The sequence below is a fragment of the Hypanus sabinus genome, chromosome 1 (genome assembly GCF_030144855.1).
Source record: "Hypanus sabinus isolate sHypSab1 chromosome 1, sHypSab1.hap1, whole genome shotgun sequence".
Taxonomy (NCBI): Eukaryota; Metazoa; Chordata; class Chondrichthyes; order Myliobatiformes; family Dasyatidae; genus Hypanus; species Hypanus sabinus.
In genome coordinates, this window is record NC_082706.1 from 162348376 (window position 1) to 162367628 (window position 19253).

Below are 19253 nucleotides of genomic sequence, written 5' to 3' on the forward strand. Positions count from 1 at the left end.
TAAAATTCAGTTTGTCATTCAACCTATCACATGTCTACGGCCAAATGAAACAACATTTCTCTGAACCAAACTGCACAACGCATTTCATACAACTCCTACACATAACACAAAGTAATATTAACATGAATAAATTAACAATGAGGTGCATATACAAGTTAAAAAGTAAACAGTATAATGCGAATGATATGAAGAGACTTGTGTGGTAGCAGGGAATTCAATAGTCTCACAGCCTGGGGTAAGAAGCTGTTTGCCATTCTAACAGTCCTTGTCCTAATGCTATGATACCTCCTGCCTGATTGATCAAAGAGATTCCTGGATCGCAGGGAATGTTAAGGGCGCTGCTTACACATCTGGTAATATCTCTAGTGGGTGGAAGAGAGCCCCTGATGAGCCTCTCAGCAGTCCATACATCCTTTATAGGGACCTGGGGTCAGATGCCTTGTAATACCTGTACCAGATGGTGATGTGATGCAGCTGGTCAGGATATTCTCCATGGTGCTCCCATTTAAAAAAATGGTTAAAATTGGGGGGAGGGTAGGAATAGAGCTTCATTTGCCTCAAGAGGTGGAGATGCTGATGTGCGTTCTTGACCAAATACGTGGTGTTCAGACACCAAGTGAGATTGTCCATCATGTGCACTCCCAGAAACTTGGTGCTCCTAACTCTCTTCACAGCAGAGTCATATATATGCTGTGAAGAGCATGCACTTTCCTAAAGTCCAGAATCATCTCCTGGATCTTGTCCCTGTTGAGACTCAAGTTGTTGTGCTTACACCATTCTACAAGCCACTCTACCTTCTCTCTGTATGCTGTCTCATCTTCGTAGTTAATGAATTTAACCAATGTTGTATCATCAGTCAATTTGATGATTCAGTTTGAACTGGATCTACCAGTGCAGTCATGCATCAGCAGCATAATAGCAACAGACTAAGCATTTAGCACTGGGGAGCACCAGTGTTCAGTGAAGTGTAGCAAGAGATGTATTTGTCAACACAGACTGGCTGTGGTCTTTCTGTCAAGAAGTCCAGGATCCAGATACAGCAAGAGGGGTTGAGACCCAATGACAACAATGTATCCAAAAGGATCTGAGGGATGAATGTATTAAATGCCAAGCTGAAATCAATTAACAGCATCATGGCATATGAAGCAACATTTTCTAGGTGGGACAGAACGGAATGGAGGGCAAAGGCTATGACATCATCAGTGAACCGATTTGAATGATAAGCAAACTAGAAAGAGTCCAATGTAGCAGGAAGGTGGATTTTAAAGCAGTCCATAATCAACTGTTATACTTTTAATATCTTTGATAAAATATTGGCAACAATTTAAATGGACTCTCTTGAATTTAAAATAAACATTTATAAACACAGACACTAGTTTTGTTAGATTTGCTAATTTTAAAAATATCATATTTACTTCTCATGTCTCTCTTAATCATATCAATATTTTCCTCTTAATTATGCATGATTTGATATTGAACAACTACTTAATTTGCAATTACTGACTCAAAATCTGTATGACAAAGTGAAAATTCTTTAAATTGATTGGTGAAGCGAGTACAGTTGCTAGTCGTGTATGTGTTTGTGCACACACACACACACACACACACACACACAAAAAGTCAGAAGTTTACATACACCTTAGCCAAAGACATTCAAACTCAGTTTTACACAATTCCTGACATCTAATTCTAGAAAACGTTCCGTGTCTTAGGTCAGTTTGGATCACTACTTTATTTTAAGAATGTGAAATGTCAGAATAATAGTAGAGAGAATGATTTATTTCAACATTTATTTCTTTCAGCACTTTTCTTTGTTAGTATTTGGTAGCATTGCCTTGTCAAACGTTTTGGGTTGCCTTCCACAAGCTTCTCACAGTAAGATGCTGGAATTTTGTTCCATTCCTCCAGACAGAACTGGTGTAACTGAGTCAGGTTTGTAGGCCTCCTTGCTTGCACACTCTTTTTCAGTTCTGCCCACAAAATTTCTATCGGATTGAGGTCAGAAAATTATGTAAATCTGGTTCATCCTTGGGAGCAATTCTCAAACGCCTGAAGGTACCACATTCATCTGTACAAACAATAGTACGCAAGTATAAACACCATGGGACCACATAGCCATCATTACCACTCAGGAAGGAGTCGCATTCTGTCTCCTAGAGATGAACATACTCTTGGTGCGAAAAGTGCAAATCAATCCCTAAACAACAGCAAAGTACCTTGTGAAGATGCTGGAGGAAACAGGTAGACAAATATCTACATCAGCAGTAAAACAAATCCTATATTGACATAACCTGAAAGGCTGCTCAACAAGGAAGAAGCCACTGCTCCAAAACTGCCATAGAAAAGCCAGACTACAGTTTGCAAGTGCACATGGGGACAAAGACCTTACTTTTTGGAGAAATGTCCTCTGGTCTGATGAACCAAAAATTGAACAGTTTGGCCAAAATGACCATCGTTATGCTTGGAGGAAAAATGGTGGGGCTTGCAAGCCGAAGAACATCATCCCAACCGTGAAGCATAGGGGTGGCAGCATCATGTTGTGGGGATACTTTGCTGCAGGAGGGACTGGTGCACTTCACAAAATAGATGGCATCATGAGGAAGGAAATTTATGTGGATATATTGAAGCAACAGCTCAAGATATCAGCCAGGAAGTTAAAGCTCGGTCGCAAATGGGTCTTCCAAATGGACAATGACCCCAAGCATACCTCCAAAGTTGTGACAAAATTGCTTAAGGACAATAAAGTCAAGGTATTGGAGTGGCCATCACAAAGCTCTGAACTCAGTCCGATAGAAAATTTGTGGGCATAACTGAAAAAGCGTGTGCAAGCAAGGAGGCCTACAAACCTGACTCAGTTACACCAGTTCTGTCTGGAGGAATGGAACAAAATTGCAGCAACTTACTGTGATAAGCTTGTGGAAGGCTACCCAAAACATTTGACCCAAGTTAAACGATTTAAAGGCAATGCTACCAAATACTAACAAAGTGTATGTAAACTTCTGACCTACTGGGAAAGTGATGAAAGAAATAAAAGCTGAAATAAATCATTCTCTCTAGTATTATTCTGCCATTTCACATTCTTAAAATAAAGTAGTGATCCAAACTGACCTAAGACAGGGAATGTTTTCTAGGATTAAATGTCAGAAATTGTGAAAAACTGAGTTTAAATGTCTTTGGCTAAGATGTATGTAAACTTCTGACTTCAACTGTACACACAAGACATATACACACACACACACACCTATATACATATATATCATCAAATTGGATATATTGGCTTGTTGAAATCTTAAGGCCCTTACTAAAGTATCCCAACTACAAAAAGACTTATATGCACAAAGCAGATAATGTAGGAACTAAAAAACAAAATAATATGGATCAAACATAAGAAAAACAACGTCAGAATTAATCAGATGTGGCAGCACCTAGGGAATTGAGAAACTATAGCTGAAAAAAAGATATGGATAAGGCTTGTGTTACATGTATTGGCCACTGTCCAAATGATCATTCAGTCTGTTTACTATGCCAGATTAATCTGCAGACTAACAATAGGGTGAGAGGCGCCTATAAACGGAGTTAGAGCTACTTACACAGGAGTTGAACTTGCTCTGTAAAATTATTATAGCTCCAAAGCTGTAGAAGCATATGGTATTTTATATTAGCAGGAGCATTTCCTATTATATAATCCTATTTCATATTTTACCTAGGTTCATATATAATTTATTACAATTTACATCATATTAACAACAGTGCTACTTAATTTCAATAACATTTTACAAAGTGCTTTGAGTTGCACCGTTCTACGAGATTTGATTTGTTTAATTCTATCCAAATAGATTCAGGTCAAACACAGACAGAAGTTATTGGAGGGCTATTTATTGGATTATGCAGTCTATAACGCCTTTGGTGGATCTCCTGCTACAAGACACACCCTGACAGAGGTGACCAGGGTATTGGCTGAAACTTACAATTCTGTGGGCATAACTTCATCAAGCTGTTGTTTGACTAGCTTTTAGAACATCTGTCCAAATTTAAAATTACTCTTTCATGCTTGTGAAAGGAACTTTACAAACTTACTGGAATGCAAGTGGCATTGCAAATACAAATCTCATTTTCTAGTTTAACACAATCTCTGGTGTAATACAGGTTCCATCTCCCTCCGCAATTCGTTGGCTCCTACTATAACTTTCAGCAGTTAACTAAAAATTTCAAGAGGCATAAAAACATAAGAAATAGGAGCAGAAGGCAGCCATCTGGCCTGTTGAGTGTGCTCCACAATTCAATAAGATCATAACTGATCTTATTGACAATATTGATATTTTACTGCAGTTGTCTTGTCCAGATAGTTCTCAATTCTGGTCTACCTGCTGTATTAGAGGCCAAACTTTTGCTGCATTTACACAGCTTATCTGTATCTTCTCTCTCAATCTGAGTCATGTTCTATTTCACAAGTATTCCCAAAGTTCAAAGTAAGTTTGTTATCGAAGTACATATATGTCACCATATACAACCTTGAGATTTATTTTCTTGTGGGCATACTCAATAAATCCATAACAGAAAAATAAAATACCACACCAACTTAGGCACTCAACTAGTGTGCAAAAATCAATAAATTGTGCAAATACAAAAATAATAAACAAACAAACAAATAAATAAATATATATCAAAATTATGAGAAGAATAATCCTTGAAAGTGAGTCCAAGATTGTGAGAACATTTCAATGAAGGAGCATGTGAAGTGAAGCTGAGTACCTTCGCAACAACTTTTAACAACACTAAAGCTAGATTAGTGGGCAAATTTAGTTTGAACATATGATTAGATTGATGTTGAGTCCTAGTTGATAGTAGCTTATTTTAAAAGGGTTAATAACTAGATATAATATAGGTTATCATAGGATATAAATCAAGAAACACACACAAAATGCTGGAGGGACACAACAGGCCGGGCAGCATCTATAGAAAAGAGCACGTCGACATTTCTGGCAGAGATCCTTCAGCAGGTACTGAGTTCTTCCAGCATTTTGTGTGTGTTACGTGCATTTTCAACATCTGAAGATTTTCTTTTGTTTATAATATAAATCAAGGCATCATTTCCTCATATTTTAGACAGATAGATAATTTATTGATCCTAAAGGAAATTACTGTGTCACAGTAGCATTACAAGTGTTCAGATATACAAATATTAGAAGGGAAGTAAGAAAGAATAAAAATAAGCTACCTTAAAAATAAGATGCACAAGATTTATTTCAAAGTTTACAAGATCACACCCCCAGCTATAGATTGACTCACTATAGAGCCTGATGGCAGAGGGTAAGAATGATCTCAATTGATGCTCTTTGGAGCAACACAGTAGTCTTAGTCAATGGGAGATGTTGTCTCTCCAGGAAACTGTATTAAGAGGGACTGCTAAAGGTTTATCAAACATTTGTTTCAATTCTAAAGATACATTGTATATCTTACTTTTTAAAATGTGAACCACATTAAGCATTAAACTATTTTATCAGTGAATTGAATTAATATATAAACAGTTACTCGATGTAATGTTAGTATATAAACAGTGTTGAAATTTTCAATCATATCACACATATATGAGGTAGCCTGCCAATAAGTAAGTCACATACTTAGGTTCATTAACATTAAGGATTCTTCCTTCAGACGTTCTCAGCTTTCGTTGTGGTTTCTGTTTTCTATGATTTCTGCAAAGGAAATGGTATTTGCTTTCTATGAAACAGGCAGCTCACAAAACTAAAATCTTAGAACATTAACTTTTGTCCTCTCTATTCCTCAGCTGTTGATGACTTATGAGTGCTAAAGCGTAAGTACTGTATCTTAATCAAGTCCCGATTAATCAAGTTGGTTCTCTTTGGAGAGCAGATACATCATACAATGGAAACTAGTTAATCAATTCTATCAATACACAATGTCTATACATGTGTACTTTAAGTTAGAAGTTGACAGAACAGCCATTAAAAGTAACAACCCCATCAAGAATTACTAAAGCTAAAAGTAGTGTGGCCATTAGCAGAAGGCAAAAACAACAGACTTCACAGCATGGGATAAATCAGACCAGAAACACTCACCATGCTGTCATGTGGTTTAATTGCTTATTGAGACATCACAGGATTTCTAAGCATGCATTTCTGATGACTTCAATATTCAGAAAGGATTGGTGTAACTTAATATACAATATTAATTATGGATAATATGCAAATTAATTATGGAATATGCTTTATTACTGTTCAGTTCCCAGATGCTTATAACTATCATAAAGCAAAGCCAGCACTTTAAATATTAAACTACTGTTTGAGTAGATATCAGTAGAATACTGATTTGCAAAATACCACAATACTGTTTGTCTAATGACTGAAATAAATATAGGATTGGTTGTATATGCATGCTGAGCACCTCAGGCAACATCTGTACAGAAAAACAATGTTAAAGTTGCAATTTGATGACATTTCATCTGAAATGAAAGTGAACAAAGTAAAACTGGCAAATGGAAATCCCAGATAGAAAAGCTGGTCAGGCAGCATCCATGGAGGCAGAAACTCAGGCAATGTTTCTGGCCAATAACCTTAGAGGAAAATGTATTGAAAGTATCCCTCTAGTATAAACAAGAGTAGTATACTAGATTAAAATGTCCATGCTAAAAATGTATTTCTAAATTTTCTTCAAATTTTACATAAATCAGGAAATCCAAGTAAATTAAAAACCTTTTCAGAAATTGAACTGTAAATAAGGACAGTATTAAAAACCTACTCAAAAATGCAGAAAGCGTTAATTGAGGTCTTTATGACAAAAGTCGTAAAAATCAAAAGTTGGCCAGAATCTCCACTCAAGGTCATGAGCCAATATCTCCTGCTGGATGTGTATGTACAAATAATGAGTTCAGATAATGTCAGATTCAGCTACCATTCTTTTGTCATAAAATACTTTATCATTACCTATATTCAGTCATACAGAGTAACTCTTAAAATGAAGTTTAGGAAAGCAAATGAAAGTGGAGAACTTAAAAAGTGTCAGGAGTCAAGGCATAAGTTAACAGTAAAATGCAATATAGAAACATGGAAAAATAAGAAAAATATGGAGAGTTTCTCAAAGTAGACATCACCAATTTATAAACATTTCCATTTATAATGTTTTACCTTAAAATAATTACTAATTTGCATTTCATTTACTATATTAATATATTTACTACTAATAATGTTACTTGTCCTGCTCTTTAGATTTCCTCATCTTCTCAATGTATCTGTGGGTTTCCAGTCTTGATTCAGGTGTGTAATATGAAGGCTCCTCCCAGAATTTTTTGTTCATCTCATCTTCATCTGTTTTTCTGAGAGCTTTACCCTCTTTTGCATCAATGTTGCTTTGCTCACTTCTTGTGTTCTGATCTTGAACAAGTCTTATCAGAAGAGAAAATGGGAAACAATTCCAAAATTGTTCTTCAATAACAGGAAAACACAATACAGCTGAACTTACAGATGTTCCAAAATTGTTACTAACCAAAGTATAGGTGAGGGACACATGGGATCTGATACATTTTTCCTTTTCAAATTATTATAGCAAAACTCTAAAATATCGTGATTTGGCGGCAGTCACCTGGCTTCCATGGTTCTTTTAAATTCATCAAGGCCCCCATTTTCATGCTTCTTTAAAACACAATGGACCCCTGTCCCAATGTTCTTTTTAAGTTCAGAAAGGCCCTATTTCCTGTATTCTTTTTAAGTTCACTTGATTCACTGGAATTTTATTATAGCTGTATGCAATATGCTAAAATATGAATTAGAAGTGTGCTGATATATTAATAGTAAAAAATCCAAAGGGATGGCCTGATAAAAATACATAAGATTATGAAAGGCATAAATAGGATAGGTGATAGTTTTTTTTCCATGGTAAAAATATCAAAAACAAAAGGCTGAGATTTAATGTGAGAAAAATAAGCTTTAAAGGAAATAAGGAAATAATAAAATATTCTTTTATATATTCAGAGTGGTTGAATCTGGATGGTGCTGCCAAAGCAGTGGTAGAATCAAATACAAATATGGTTAAAAAGCAGTTAGACAAATAATTAAATAAGCAAGACTTTGAAGGATACAATTTAAATGTGGGCAAATGGGATTAGTGTGGATGTATAAAAAGGTCAGCATCCACATTTTGAGTGCCACAGCCCCGAGCAGATACCAGATTGCATTGTGGGAGAGAAATTTTAAAAGAAGCAAGCAGGAACGATCGAAACATTTTGCACACCACAGTCCTGAGGTGACACAGGTTGCACATAATCAGGCATGTGGCAAGGACCAATAAAAAGAAGATAGTTTTAAGTGAAATGGCCATTTTGGGAGTGGCCATTGATGGAGTAGGCCATTGTTAGAGTGGGGAGTTCAGGCATATGCGGGAGGTAGATTTTTTTTTCTCTATTATCTATTCTCTCATTCTTTTTGCAAATTTAGAGCAGTGGGAATACAAGACTGGATACTGTAATGCTCCTCTTGTGGGATGTGGGACAGCAGGATGATCCCCAGTGTCTCTGACTACTGCATCTGCAAGAAGCGTATCCAGCTGCAGCTCTGAACAGACCATGTTAAGGAGTTGGAGATGGAAAAGCATGAACTCAGGAACATTCAGGAGGCTGAGGAATTAATTAGGACGTAGAGGAAGGTAGTTACACCCACGATACAGGACACAAGTAACTGGGTGACCATCAGGACGGGGCAAGGGGATAGGATTCCCCTCAACAACAGGTATATTGCTTTGGTGTCCAGTAAGGCTTTATGGGTAGAAGTGTGAAATAAGACAGGTACGACCACTTTAATGGGACCATGCAACAGTCTGTGGGATTTAGAGGAGCAAATTTGTACAGAGATTGCAGACTATTGCAATTAACAAACTTTTTATAGTAGATGATTTTAACTGGGACTTACGTACTATAAAAGGGCTGGATGAGAAAGAACTTGTCAAATATGTACAAGAAAGTTTCCTTAATCAGAAAACAGAAGTCACAACTAGAAAAAGTGCAATACTAGAGCTCATATTATGGATTGAGACAGGGCAAGTGACAGAACATAAGAAATAGGAGCAGGAGTAGACCATCTGACTCATCGGCCTGCCCCGCCATTCAATAAGATCATGGCTGATCTGTCCATAAACTCAGCTCCATCTATCTGCCTTTTCCCCATAACCCTTAATTCCCCTACTATGTAAAAATCTATCAGACTGTATCTTAAATATATTTAGTGAAGAAGCCTCAACTGCTTTCCTGGGAGAGATTTCCAGAGATTCACCACTCTCTGGGAAAAACAGTTTCTCCTCATCTCCCCTGAATATTGCAGCAATGTCCCCTGGTTCTAGTTTCACCTATGAATGGAAACAACTTTTCTACTTCTATCTTACCTATCCCTTTCAAAATTTTTATAAGTTTCTATAAGATCACCTCTCATTCTTCTGAATTCAAGAGAGTATAGTCCCAGGTGACTCAATCTCTCCTCAAAGGATAACCCTTTAATCTCTGGAATCAACCTGGTGACCTTCCTCTGCACAGCCTCCAAAGCAAGTATATCCTTCCTCAAGTATGGAGACCAGAACTGCACACAGTACTCCAGGTGCAGCCTCACTAGTACCCTGTATAGTTGCAGCATGACCTTCCTGCTCTTGAATTCAATCCCTCTCACAATGAAGGCCAACATTTTGTTTGCCTTCTTAAAAACCTGTTGCACCTGCAAGCCAACTTTTTGCAATTCATGCACAAGCATTCCCAAGTCCCTCTGCACAACAGCATGCTGCAATCTTTCTCCATTTAAATAATAATCTGCTCTTCTATTATTCCTTCCAAAGTGGATGATCTCACATTTACCAAACCAGAAGTTTGTGTAGGGAACACTTTGCAGGTAGTGATCATAATGCCATCAATTTCAAGGTAATTATAAAGAAGTATAGGTCTGATTCTCGTGCTGAGAGTCTAAATGGGAGAAAAGTCACTTTTGATGGTATTAAAAGATCTGGAATGTTTGGATTGGAACAAATTGTTTTCTAGCAAATGTGTACTTGGTAAGTGGGAGGCCTTCAAAAGTGAAATTTAGAGAATACAGAGTTATTTGTCCCTGTCAGAATAAAAGGCAAGGATAATAATGTAAGTTTATGAAACCCTGGCTTTCAAGAGATATTGAGGACCTGGTTAAGAAAAGGAAGTGCATAGCAGGTATAGGTAGGCAGAAACAAATGAGGTACAGTTACAAGAAAAGTTTGTGAACCCTTTGCAATTACCTGTTGTTCTGCATAAATTACTCATAAAATGTGGTCTGACGTTCAACAACTGTAAGTCACTATCTGTCTCTTCAATTGTATTTTTCATGAGTTTATTGAAAACATTGTTTAATCCTTTACAGTCCAGGCTGGAAAAAGTATGTAAACCCTTGTATTTAGTAACTGGTAGAACCTCCTTTAGCAGCAATAACCTCCACCAAACATTTCCTGTAACTGCTTATCAGACTTGCACAATGGCGAGAAGGAATTTTAGACCATTCCTTCATACAAAACTGTTTCAGTTCATCAATATTTCTGGAATACCTTGCATGAACAGCCCTCTTCAGGTCATGCCACAGCATCTCAAATAGTTTAAGGTCTGGACTTTGACTTCACCATTCCAATACACAGATTTTTTTTCTTTTTAAATAAACATTCCGTTGTTGATCTACTCTTGTGTTTCTATTCATTGTCTTGCTGCATCATTCAATTTCTAATAAGCTTCAGGTGACGGACCGCTACCCCAACATTCTCCTGTAAAATGTCTTGATACAATTTTGAATTCACTGTTCCCTCAACAATTACAAGCTGTCCAGGATTTAAGGCAGCAAAGCAGCTCCAAACCATGATGCTCCTTCCACCATGCTTCACAGTTGGGATGAGGTTCTGGTGTTAGTGTGCAGTGCCCCTTTTCCTCCAAACTAGCAGCATTTCTGCCAATAAGTCCAACTTCTGTCTTATCTGAGATGAAGATTGGTGAAGGGGCAGATAATGTTTAGGAAACAGGTAGGATGCAGAAGGACTTAAGCAGATTAAATCAGATACAGTGTTAGAAAATGCATGGCCGTGCACTTTGGTAGTAGAAATAAAAGTGCGGACCTTTTTCCTCAACAGGGAGAAAATCCAGGAATCTGAGATGCAGGGGAACTTGGGAGTCTTTCTGCAGAACACCGTGAAGGTTAACTTGTAGGTTGAGTCACTGGTGAGGAAGGCAAATGCCACGTTAGTATTCATTTCAAGAGGTCTATAATACAAGAGCAAGGACGTGGTGCTGAGGCTTTATAAGGCACTGGTGAGGCCTCACCTTTAGTATTGTGAACAGTTTTGGGCCCTTCATTTCAGAAAAGATGTTCTGGCAATGGAGAGGATCCAGAGGAAGTTCACAAGGATGATTCCAGGAATAAAAGGGTTATCATAGGAGAAACGTTTGATGGCTCTGGGTCTGTACTCGCTGGAATTCAGAAGGAGGGGGGATCTCGTTAAAACCTTTCGAATGTTGAAAGGCCCAGACAGAGTAGATTTGGAAAGCATGTTTTCCATGATGGGAGAGTCTAGGACAAGAGGGCCCAGCCTCAGGATAGAGGGGCACCCTTTCAAAACAGAGATGCAGATGAATTTCTTCAGCTAAAGGGTGGTGAATTTGTTGCCACATGCAGCTGTGGAGGCCAGGTCATTGGGTGTATTTAAGGCAGAGGTTGACAGGCTCTTGATTGGACATGGCATCATAGGTTAAGAGGAGAAGGCCGGGAACTGGGGTTGAGGAGGAGATTAAAAAGAAAGGATCAGTCAGGATTGAATGGCGAAGCAGAATCGATGGGCCAGATGACCTAATTCTGCTCCCATGTCTTATGGTCTTATCTGTCCACAGAACATTGTTTCAGAAGCATTGTGGAACAACCAGGTGGTCTTCTGCAAACTTGAGACATAGCGATTTTTGTTTTGGAGAGAAGTGGTTTCCTTTGGGGTGTCCTTCCATGAACACCATTCTCGTTCAGAGTTTTTCTTACAGTGGACACAGTACAGTGACTTCAGCAAGTTCAAGAGGTTTCTTCAGGTCTTTTGCTGTAACCCTGGTTCTTTCTCACCGCTGTCAGAATCCATTGATTGGAAAACCTGACTCCAAATAGCTTTTGTAGAAAGCATTACCCCAGAGACCCAAACTAAACTGTGATTGTTTGAATGATGTACTCAGTGTTGATGAGAAGTACAAGTGTGTGTGTTACTAGTTTAGACAGATTGTGTTTGTCTATTATTGTGTCTTAGATGAAGATCAGAGCACATTTTATGAGTAATTAATGCAGAAAACCACGTAATTGCAAAGGGTTCACAAACATTTTCTTGAACTGTATGTTGGCTGGAGTCAGGGCTATATACTTGAGGAGTATAAGAAATGCAAGAGAATGTTTAAGGAGATATCAGAAGGGATAAAAGAAAACATGAGGTTGCTTCTAGCAGACAAGGTGAAGGAGAATCCTAAGGGTTTTTACCCACATACATATTAAGAGCAAAAGGACAGCAAGGGACAAACCTGGTTCACTGGAAGATTAGAGGGATAATCTACGCAGAGATTAAAAAAAAAAGATGCATGAGATTTTGAATGAATATTTTGCATCTGTATTTACTCTGGAGATGGACACAGAGCCCATGGATGTGTAGCAATACACTAGTGAGGCCATGGACCCTATAGAGATTACAGAGGAAGTGATGCTTGCTGCCTTGAGGCAAATTAGGGTCGATAATTCTCCAGGGCTTGACAATGTGGTCCCTCAGACACTGTGGGAAGCTAGTCAGGAATTACAGGGGCCCCTAGCAGAAATATTTAGCCACAGGTGAGCCACTGGAGGATTAGAGGATAGCTAATTTTGTTCCATTATTTAAAAAAGGCTTGAGAATAAGCCAGGAATTAGGCTGGTGAACCAAACATCGGTAGAGGGAAAGCTATTGGATGTATTCTAATGGACCAGATATACAAGTATTTGGATAGACAGGAAATGATTAAGCATAATCAGCTTTGTGCGTGGTAGGCAGTTACTAACTAATATTATAGAGATTTTCATGGTTACCAGCAATGTTGATAAAGCCAAAGCAGTGAATGTTGTCTACACCGCAAGTCTTCTGACAAGACCCTGCATGGGAGGCTGGTCAAGAAAGTACAGTGACTTGGCAAATGGAATTTAATGCAGACAATGTGAGGTGCTGTACTACGGGAGGACAAACCAGGGTAGGACTTACATATTGAGAGTTTCGGCACTGAGGATTGCTGTAGAACAGAGGGAACTGGCAATACAGATCCATAATTCCTTGAAAGTGGCATCACAGGTAGATAGGGTCATAAAGAAAGCTTGGCTCATTGGCCTTCATAATTCAATGTATTGAGTGCTGGAGTTCAGATACGTTGAAATATTAGACGTTGATAAGGCTTAATTTGGAGTGTTGTGTATAGTTTTGGTCACCTACGTGCAGGAAAGATGCAAATAAGATTGAACGAGTGCAGAGAAAATTTACAGGTGTACTATCATGTATTGAGGATCTGAATTATAGGAAAAGGTTGAATAGGCTTGAAACTTATTCCTTAGAGCCTAGGAGATTGATAGATGTATGCAAAATTATGAGGAGGTAAATCTATTAGGTTTTGTCCCCAATGAGGCTGGGTGAGACTACAACTGGAGCTCATGGGTTAAAGGTGAAAGATGAAATATTTAAGGAGCCATGAGGGGCAACAACTTCATTCAGAAGGTGGTGAGAGTGTGGAATGAGCTGCCAGCAGAATGCGGTGTCGAGTTCACCATTTTAGAGAAAACCATGTCTGCATGCTTTTATGCACTGAGTTGCTGCAATATGGTTTGCTGATTAAATACTGGCATTAACAAGCAGGTGAACGGTGTAGTTAAGTGGCCACTGAGTGCATACGTGCATGTATAACACAAGTGAACAAGCATAAATTTCTTTTCTGGAGAAGACAAGGACCACTAAGGGACGATATATAGTGAATTTGCAAAGAGCAAGTCATATTTGACTAACTTAGACAGACTGACATTTTAGTCTTACATGCTGTACTGAAGGAACACTAATTCCAGAGGTGTCTCCTGACATTATTCGGAGATCTTTCCTGTTGAATTAGCCAATATTATCCCCCAAACACAGATCAAAGATACCAACGGAAAGAAACTGGAGTTAATATTTCAGATCGCTTGTACCTTAACAGAGCAGGCAAGACTGAATTAGAGAAAACAGCCAGGAGAAAATTTTCAGAATTATCTTTGATTAGTAGAATACAGATAATTTAACTAAATGACAAGAGAATGTGAAGGAAAGTAATGAAACAAAATTGTATTCAATAAAGTTGGGAAATCTAGTGTGGATAAAAAAGCCAGGGACACTACAGCATGAAAATTACTCCTATACAGTGGCATATTATTAAAAAATACCTCATCCTCGAGTACAATTCTATGACTACTCAACCTAAGAAATACCAGAGCACTCATACCGCATTATCAGTGCCTGGTATTGAAATTGAAAAAAATATAGTTAAATCCAAGTTGTTAATGTCAGACAGCTGAATAATACTAAATAAAAATATTCTGTTTCTGGGGTTTGCATTGAGCATTGCTAAACCTTTGCTAAAGTTAAAACAAAGAGAGAATTTGATGAAGCAAAGAGTCAAGAGATGGGGGAGATCTTAAATGAATTTTTTGCATCTGTTTTCACTCAGGAGACAGACACAAAGTTTATACAAGTAAAGCAAAGCAGCAGTGAGGTAATGAACCATATACGGATTACAGAGGAGGTGTTTGCTGTCTTCTGGAAAATTAGGGTGGATAAAACTCCAAGGCCTGACAAGGTGTTCTCTTGGAGCCTGTGGGAGGCTACTGCAGAAATTGCAGGGGCTCTAGCAGAGATGGTTAAAATGTCCTCAGACATTGGAGAGGAACTGGAGGATTGGAGGATACCTAATGTCCTGTTGTTTAAGAAAGACCCTGAGAATAAACTAGGAAATTATAGGCCTGTGAGCCTGTCAGTAGTGGGCAAGTTATTGGATAATATTATAAAGGACCAGATATATAAGTATTTGAATTATCAATTATCAGGGAATTATCAGGAATAGTCAGCTCTGTGTGTGTGGTAGGACATTTCTGACAAATCTTACAGAGGTTTTCAAGTAGGTTACCAGGAAAGCTGATGAAGACAAAGCAGTGGATGCTGTCTACAAGGCCTTTGAGAGGGTCCTGCATGGGAGACTGGTCAAGAAAGTTCAGTTACTTGGCAAATGAAATCTCTTGCAGATAAGCAGGAGGTGTTACACTTTTGGAGGACAAACCAGGGTAGGACTTACACAGTAAGAGGTATGGCACTGAGTAGAGTGATAGAACAGAGGGATCTGGGAATACAGATCCATAATTCCTTGAAAGTGATGTCACAGGTGTATAGAGTCGTAAAGAAAGCTTTTGGCTCATTGGCCTTCATAAATCAAAGTACTATTTACAAGAGTTCAGATGTTATCTTGAAACTTAATATGTTGGTGAGGCCTAATTTAGAGTATTATGTGCAGTTTTGGTCGCCTACATACAAGAAAGATGCAAGATGTGAAGAGTACAGAGAAAATTTACAAGGATATTGCCAAGACTTGAGGACCTGAATTATTGGAAAGATTGAATAGGTTAGGAACTTATTCCCAGGAGCCAAGGAGAATGAGGGGAGATCTGATAGAGGTATACAAAATTTTGAGCGATATAGATAGGATAAATGGACTTAGGGGTTTTTTCCCACTGAGGTTGACGCAGAACCTGAATTCATAGTTTAAGATCAAAAGGTGAAATGTTTAAGCGGACATGAGGGGGATGTTATTCATGCAGAGGGTAGTGAGAATGTAGATCAAGCTGCCAGTAGGAGTGGTAGATGCGGGTTCAATGCCAACACTTAAGAGAAATTTGAACTGGAACATTGATAGGAGGGTATGGTGGGCTATATTGGGGCTGCAGGTCAGCGGGACTAGGCAAGTGAGACAGGAAAATAAATAGACAATAGGTGCAGAAGTAGACCATTCAGCCCTTTGAGCCTGCACCGCCATTCTGAGATCATGGCTGATCATCTACTATCAATACCCAGTTCTTGCCTTGTCCCCATATCCCTTGATTCCCTTATCCTTAAGATACCTATCTAGCTCCTTCTTGAAAGCATCCAGAGAATTGGCCTCCACTGCCTTCTGAGGCAGTGCATTCCAGACCCCCACAACTCTCTGGGAGAAGCAGTTTTTCCTTAACTTTGTCCTAAATGACCTACCCCTTATTCTCAAACCATGCCCTCTGGTACTGGACTCTCCCAGCATCTGGAACATATTTCCTGCCTCTATCTTGTCTAATCCCTTAATAAACTTATATGTTGCAATCAGATCCCCTCTCAATCTCCTTAATTCCAGCGTGTACAAACCCAGTCTCTCTAACCTTTCTGCGTAAGACAGTCCGGACATCCCAGGAATTAACCTCGTGAATCTACGCTGCACTTCCTCTACAGCCAGGATGTCCTTCCTTAGCCCTGGAGACCAAAACTGTACACAATACTCCAGGTGTGGTCTCACAAGGGCCCTGTACAAATGCAAAAGGATTTTCTTGCTCTTGTACTCAATTCCGTTTGTAATAAAGGCCAACATTCCATTAGCCTTCTTCACTGCCTGCTGCACTTGCTCATTCACCTTCAGTGACTGATGAACAAGGACTCCTGGATCTCTTTGTATTTCTCCCTTACCTAACTCTACATCGTTCAGATAATAATCTGCCTTCCTGTTCTTACTCCCAAAGTGGATAACCTCACACTTATTCACATTAAACGTCATCTGCCAAGTATCTGCCCACTCACCCAGCCTATCCAAGTCACCCTGAATTCTCATAACATCCTCATCACATGTCACACTGCCACCCAGTTTAGTATCATCAGCAAACTTGCTGATGTTATTCTCAATGCCTTCATCTAAACCGTTGATGTAAATCGTAAACAGCTGTGGTCCCAATACCGAGCCCTGTGGCACCCCACTAGTCACCACCTGCCATTCCGAGAAACACCCATTTACTGTTACCCTTTGCTTTCTATCTGCCAACCAGTTTTCTATCCATGTCAATATCTTCCCCCCAATGCCATGAGCTCTGATTTTACCCACCAATCTCCTATCTGGGACCTTATCAAATGCCTTCTGAAAATCAAGGTACACTACATCCACTGGATCTCCCTTGTCGAACTTCCTGGTTACATCCTCGAAAAACTCCAATAGATTAGTCAAGCATGATTTGCCCTTGGTAAATCCATGCTGGCTCGGCCCAATCCTATCACTGCTATCTAGATATGCCACTATTTCATCTTTAATAATGGACTTGAGCATCTTCCCCACTACTGATGTTAGGCTGACAGGACGATAGTTCTCTGTTTTCACCCTCCCTCCCTCCTTTCTTAAAAAGTGGGATAACATTAACCATTCTCCAATCCTCAGGAACTCATCCTGAATCTAAGAAACATTGGAAAATGATTACCAATGCATCTGCAATTTCCAGAGCCATCTCCTTTAGTACCCTAGGATGCAGATCATCTGGACCTGGGGATTTATTAGCCTTCAGTTCCATCAGTCTACTCATCACTGTTTCCTTCCTAATATCAATCTGTTTCATTTCCTCTGCTACCCTATGTCCTTGGCTGATCCATACATCTGGGAGATTGCTTGTGTCTTCCCTAGTGAAGACAGATCTAAAGTACTTATTAAATTCTTCTGCCATTTCTCTGTTTCCCATAACAATTTCACCCAATTCATTCTTCAAGGGCCCAGCATTGTTCTTAACTATCTTCTTTCTCTTCACATACCTAAAAAAGCTTTTGTTATCCTCCTTTATATTCCTGGCTAGCTTGCGTTCGTACCTCATTTTTTCTTCCCGTATTGCTTTTTTAGTTAAGTTCTGTTGTTCCTTAAAAATTTCCCAATCATCTGTCTTCCCACTCACCTTAGCTCTGTCATACTTCTTTTTTTTTAATGCTATGCAATCTCTGACTTCCTTTGTCAACCACTGTGGCCCCTTCCCCCCTTTGAATCCTTCCTTCTCCGGGGGATGAACTGATTTTGCACCTTGTGCATGATTCCCAAGAATACCTGCCATTGCTGTTCCACTGTCTTTTCTGCTAGGATATCCATCCATTTAACTTTGGCCAGTTCCTCCCTCATGGCTCCATAGTCTCCTTTGTTCAACTGCAACACTGACACCTCCGATCTGCCCTTATCCTTCTCAAATTGCAGATAAAAACTTATCATATTATGGTCACTACCTCCTAATGGCTCCTTTACTTCAAGATCGCTTATCAAATCCTGTTCATTACACAACACTAAATCCAGAATAGCCTTATCCCTGGTCGGCTCTCGTACAAGCTGTTCCAAGAATGCATCCCGTTGGCACTCTACAAACTCCCTATCCTGGGGTTCAGCACCAACTTGATTCTCCCAGTTCACCTGCATGTTGAAATCCCCCATAACTACTGCGACATTACCTTTGCCACATGCCAATGTTAACTCCCTATTCAACTTGCACCCAATATCCATACTACTGTTTGGGGGGCCTGTAGACAACACCCATTAGGGTCTTTTTGCCCTTACTGTTCCTCATTCCTATCCACACAGACTCTACTTCTCCTGATCCTATGTACCCCCTTGCAAAGGACTGAATCTCATTCCTCACCAACAGGGCCACCCCACCCCTCTACCCACATTTCTGTCTCTACGATAGCACGTATACCCTTGTACATTCATATCCCAGGTCTGATCTCCCTGCACCCATGTCTCCATTATCCCAACAGCATCATAGTTACCCATTCGCACCTGAGCTTCAAGCTCATCCGCCTTATTTCTGACACAGTGCATTCAGATATAGAATTTTTAGCCCATTTCTCCTCTCTGTTTAAATCGCTGCCTATTGATGAGTAATGGATGAGTAACAAGACGTTGAGGATTGCATATGCAGGAGGACTTTTAATAAAGTGAAAATCAAATGCAAATTGCTTTTTATATTGTTATACCTGAACCTAAAATGTCAAAGTCACTGTGCCACCTAAAAGAAGTGTGTAGGGCTGGAGATAAAAAAAAAAGCTATGAGAGCAGATATTAGCAAAGGTGGTGGAGTGAGCTATTATCTTCAGAATTCTCAGAGAGGGGAATCAGAAATGTTCTAGCAAAGGAGGGTCCCTATAATATCTCTGGGATTAGAGGT

At 39.1% G+C, this 19253-nt stretch overlaps 1 protein-coding gene across 2 annotated transcripts in view; it reads right to left on the reverse strand.

Moving 5' to 3' along the window:
- dnaaf11 (dynein axonemal assembly factor 11) overlaps positions 1-19253 on the reverse strand; it is a 54230-nt gene that overhangs the window by 17276 nt on the left and 17701 nt on the right. For both annotated transcript variants that reach the window (XR_009514023.1, XM_059980100.1), the window contains exons 6-7: positions 7211-7402; positions 5622-5696 (exon numbers count right to left, since the gene is read on the reverse strand). Coding sequence is in view for 1 of the 2 variants with exons in the window: in XM_059980100.1 (XP_059836083.1) it covers positions 5622-5696; positions 7211-7402 (267 nt within the window). In the remaining variant the exon portion in view is untranslated. The remainder of the gene's footprint in view (positions 1-5621; positions 5697-7210; positions 7403-19253) is intronic.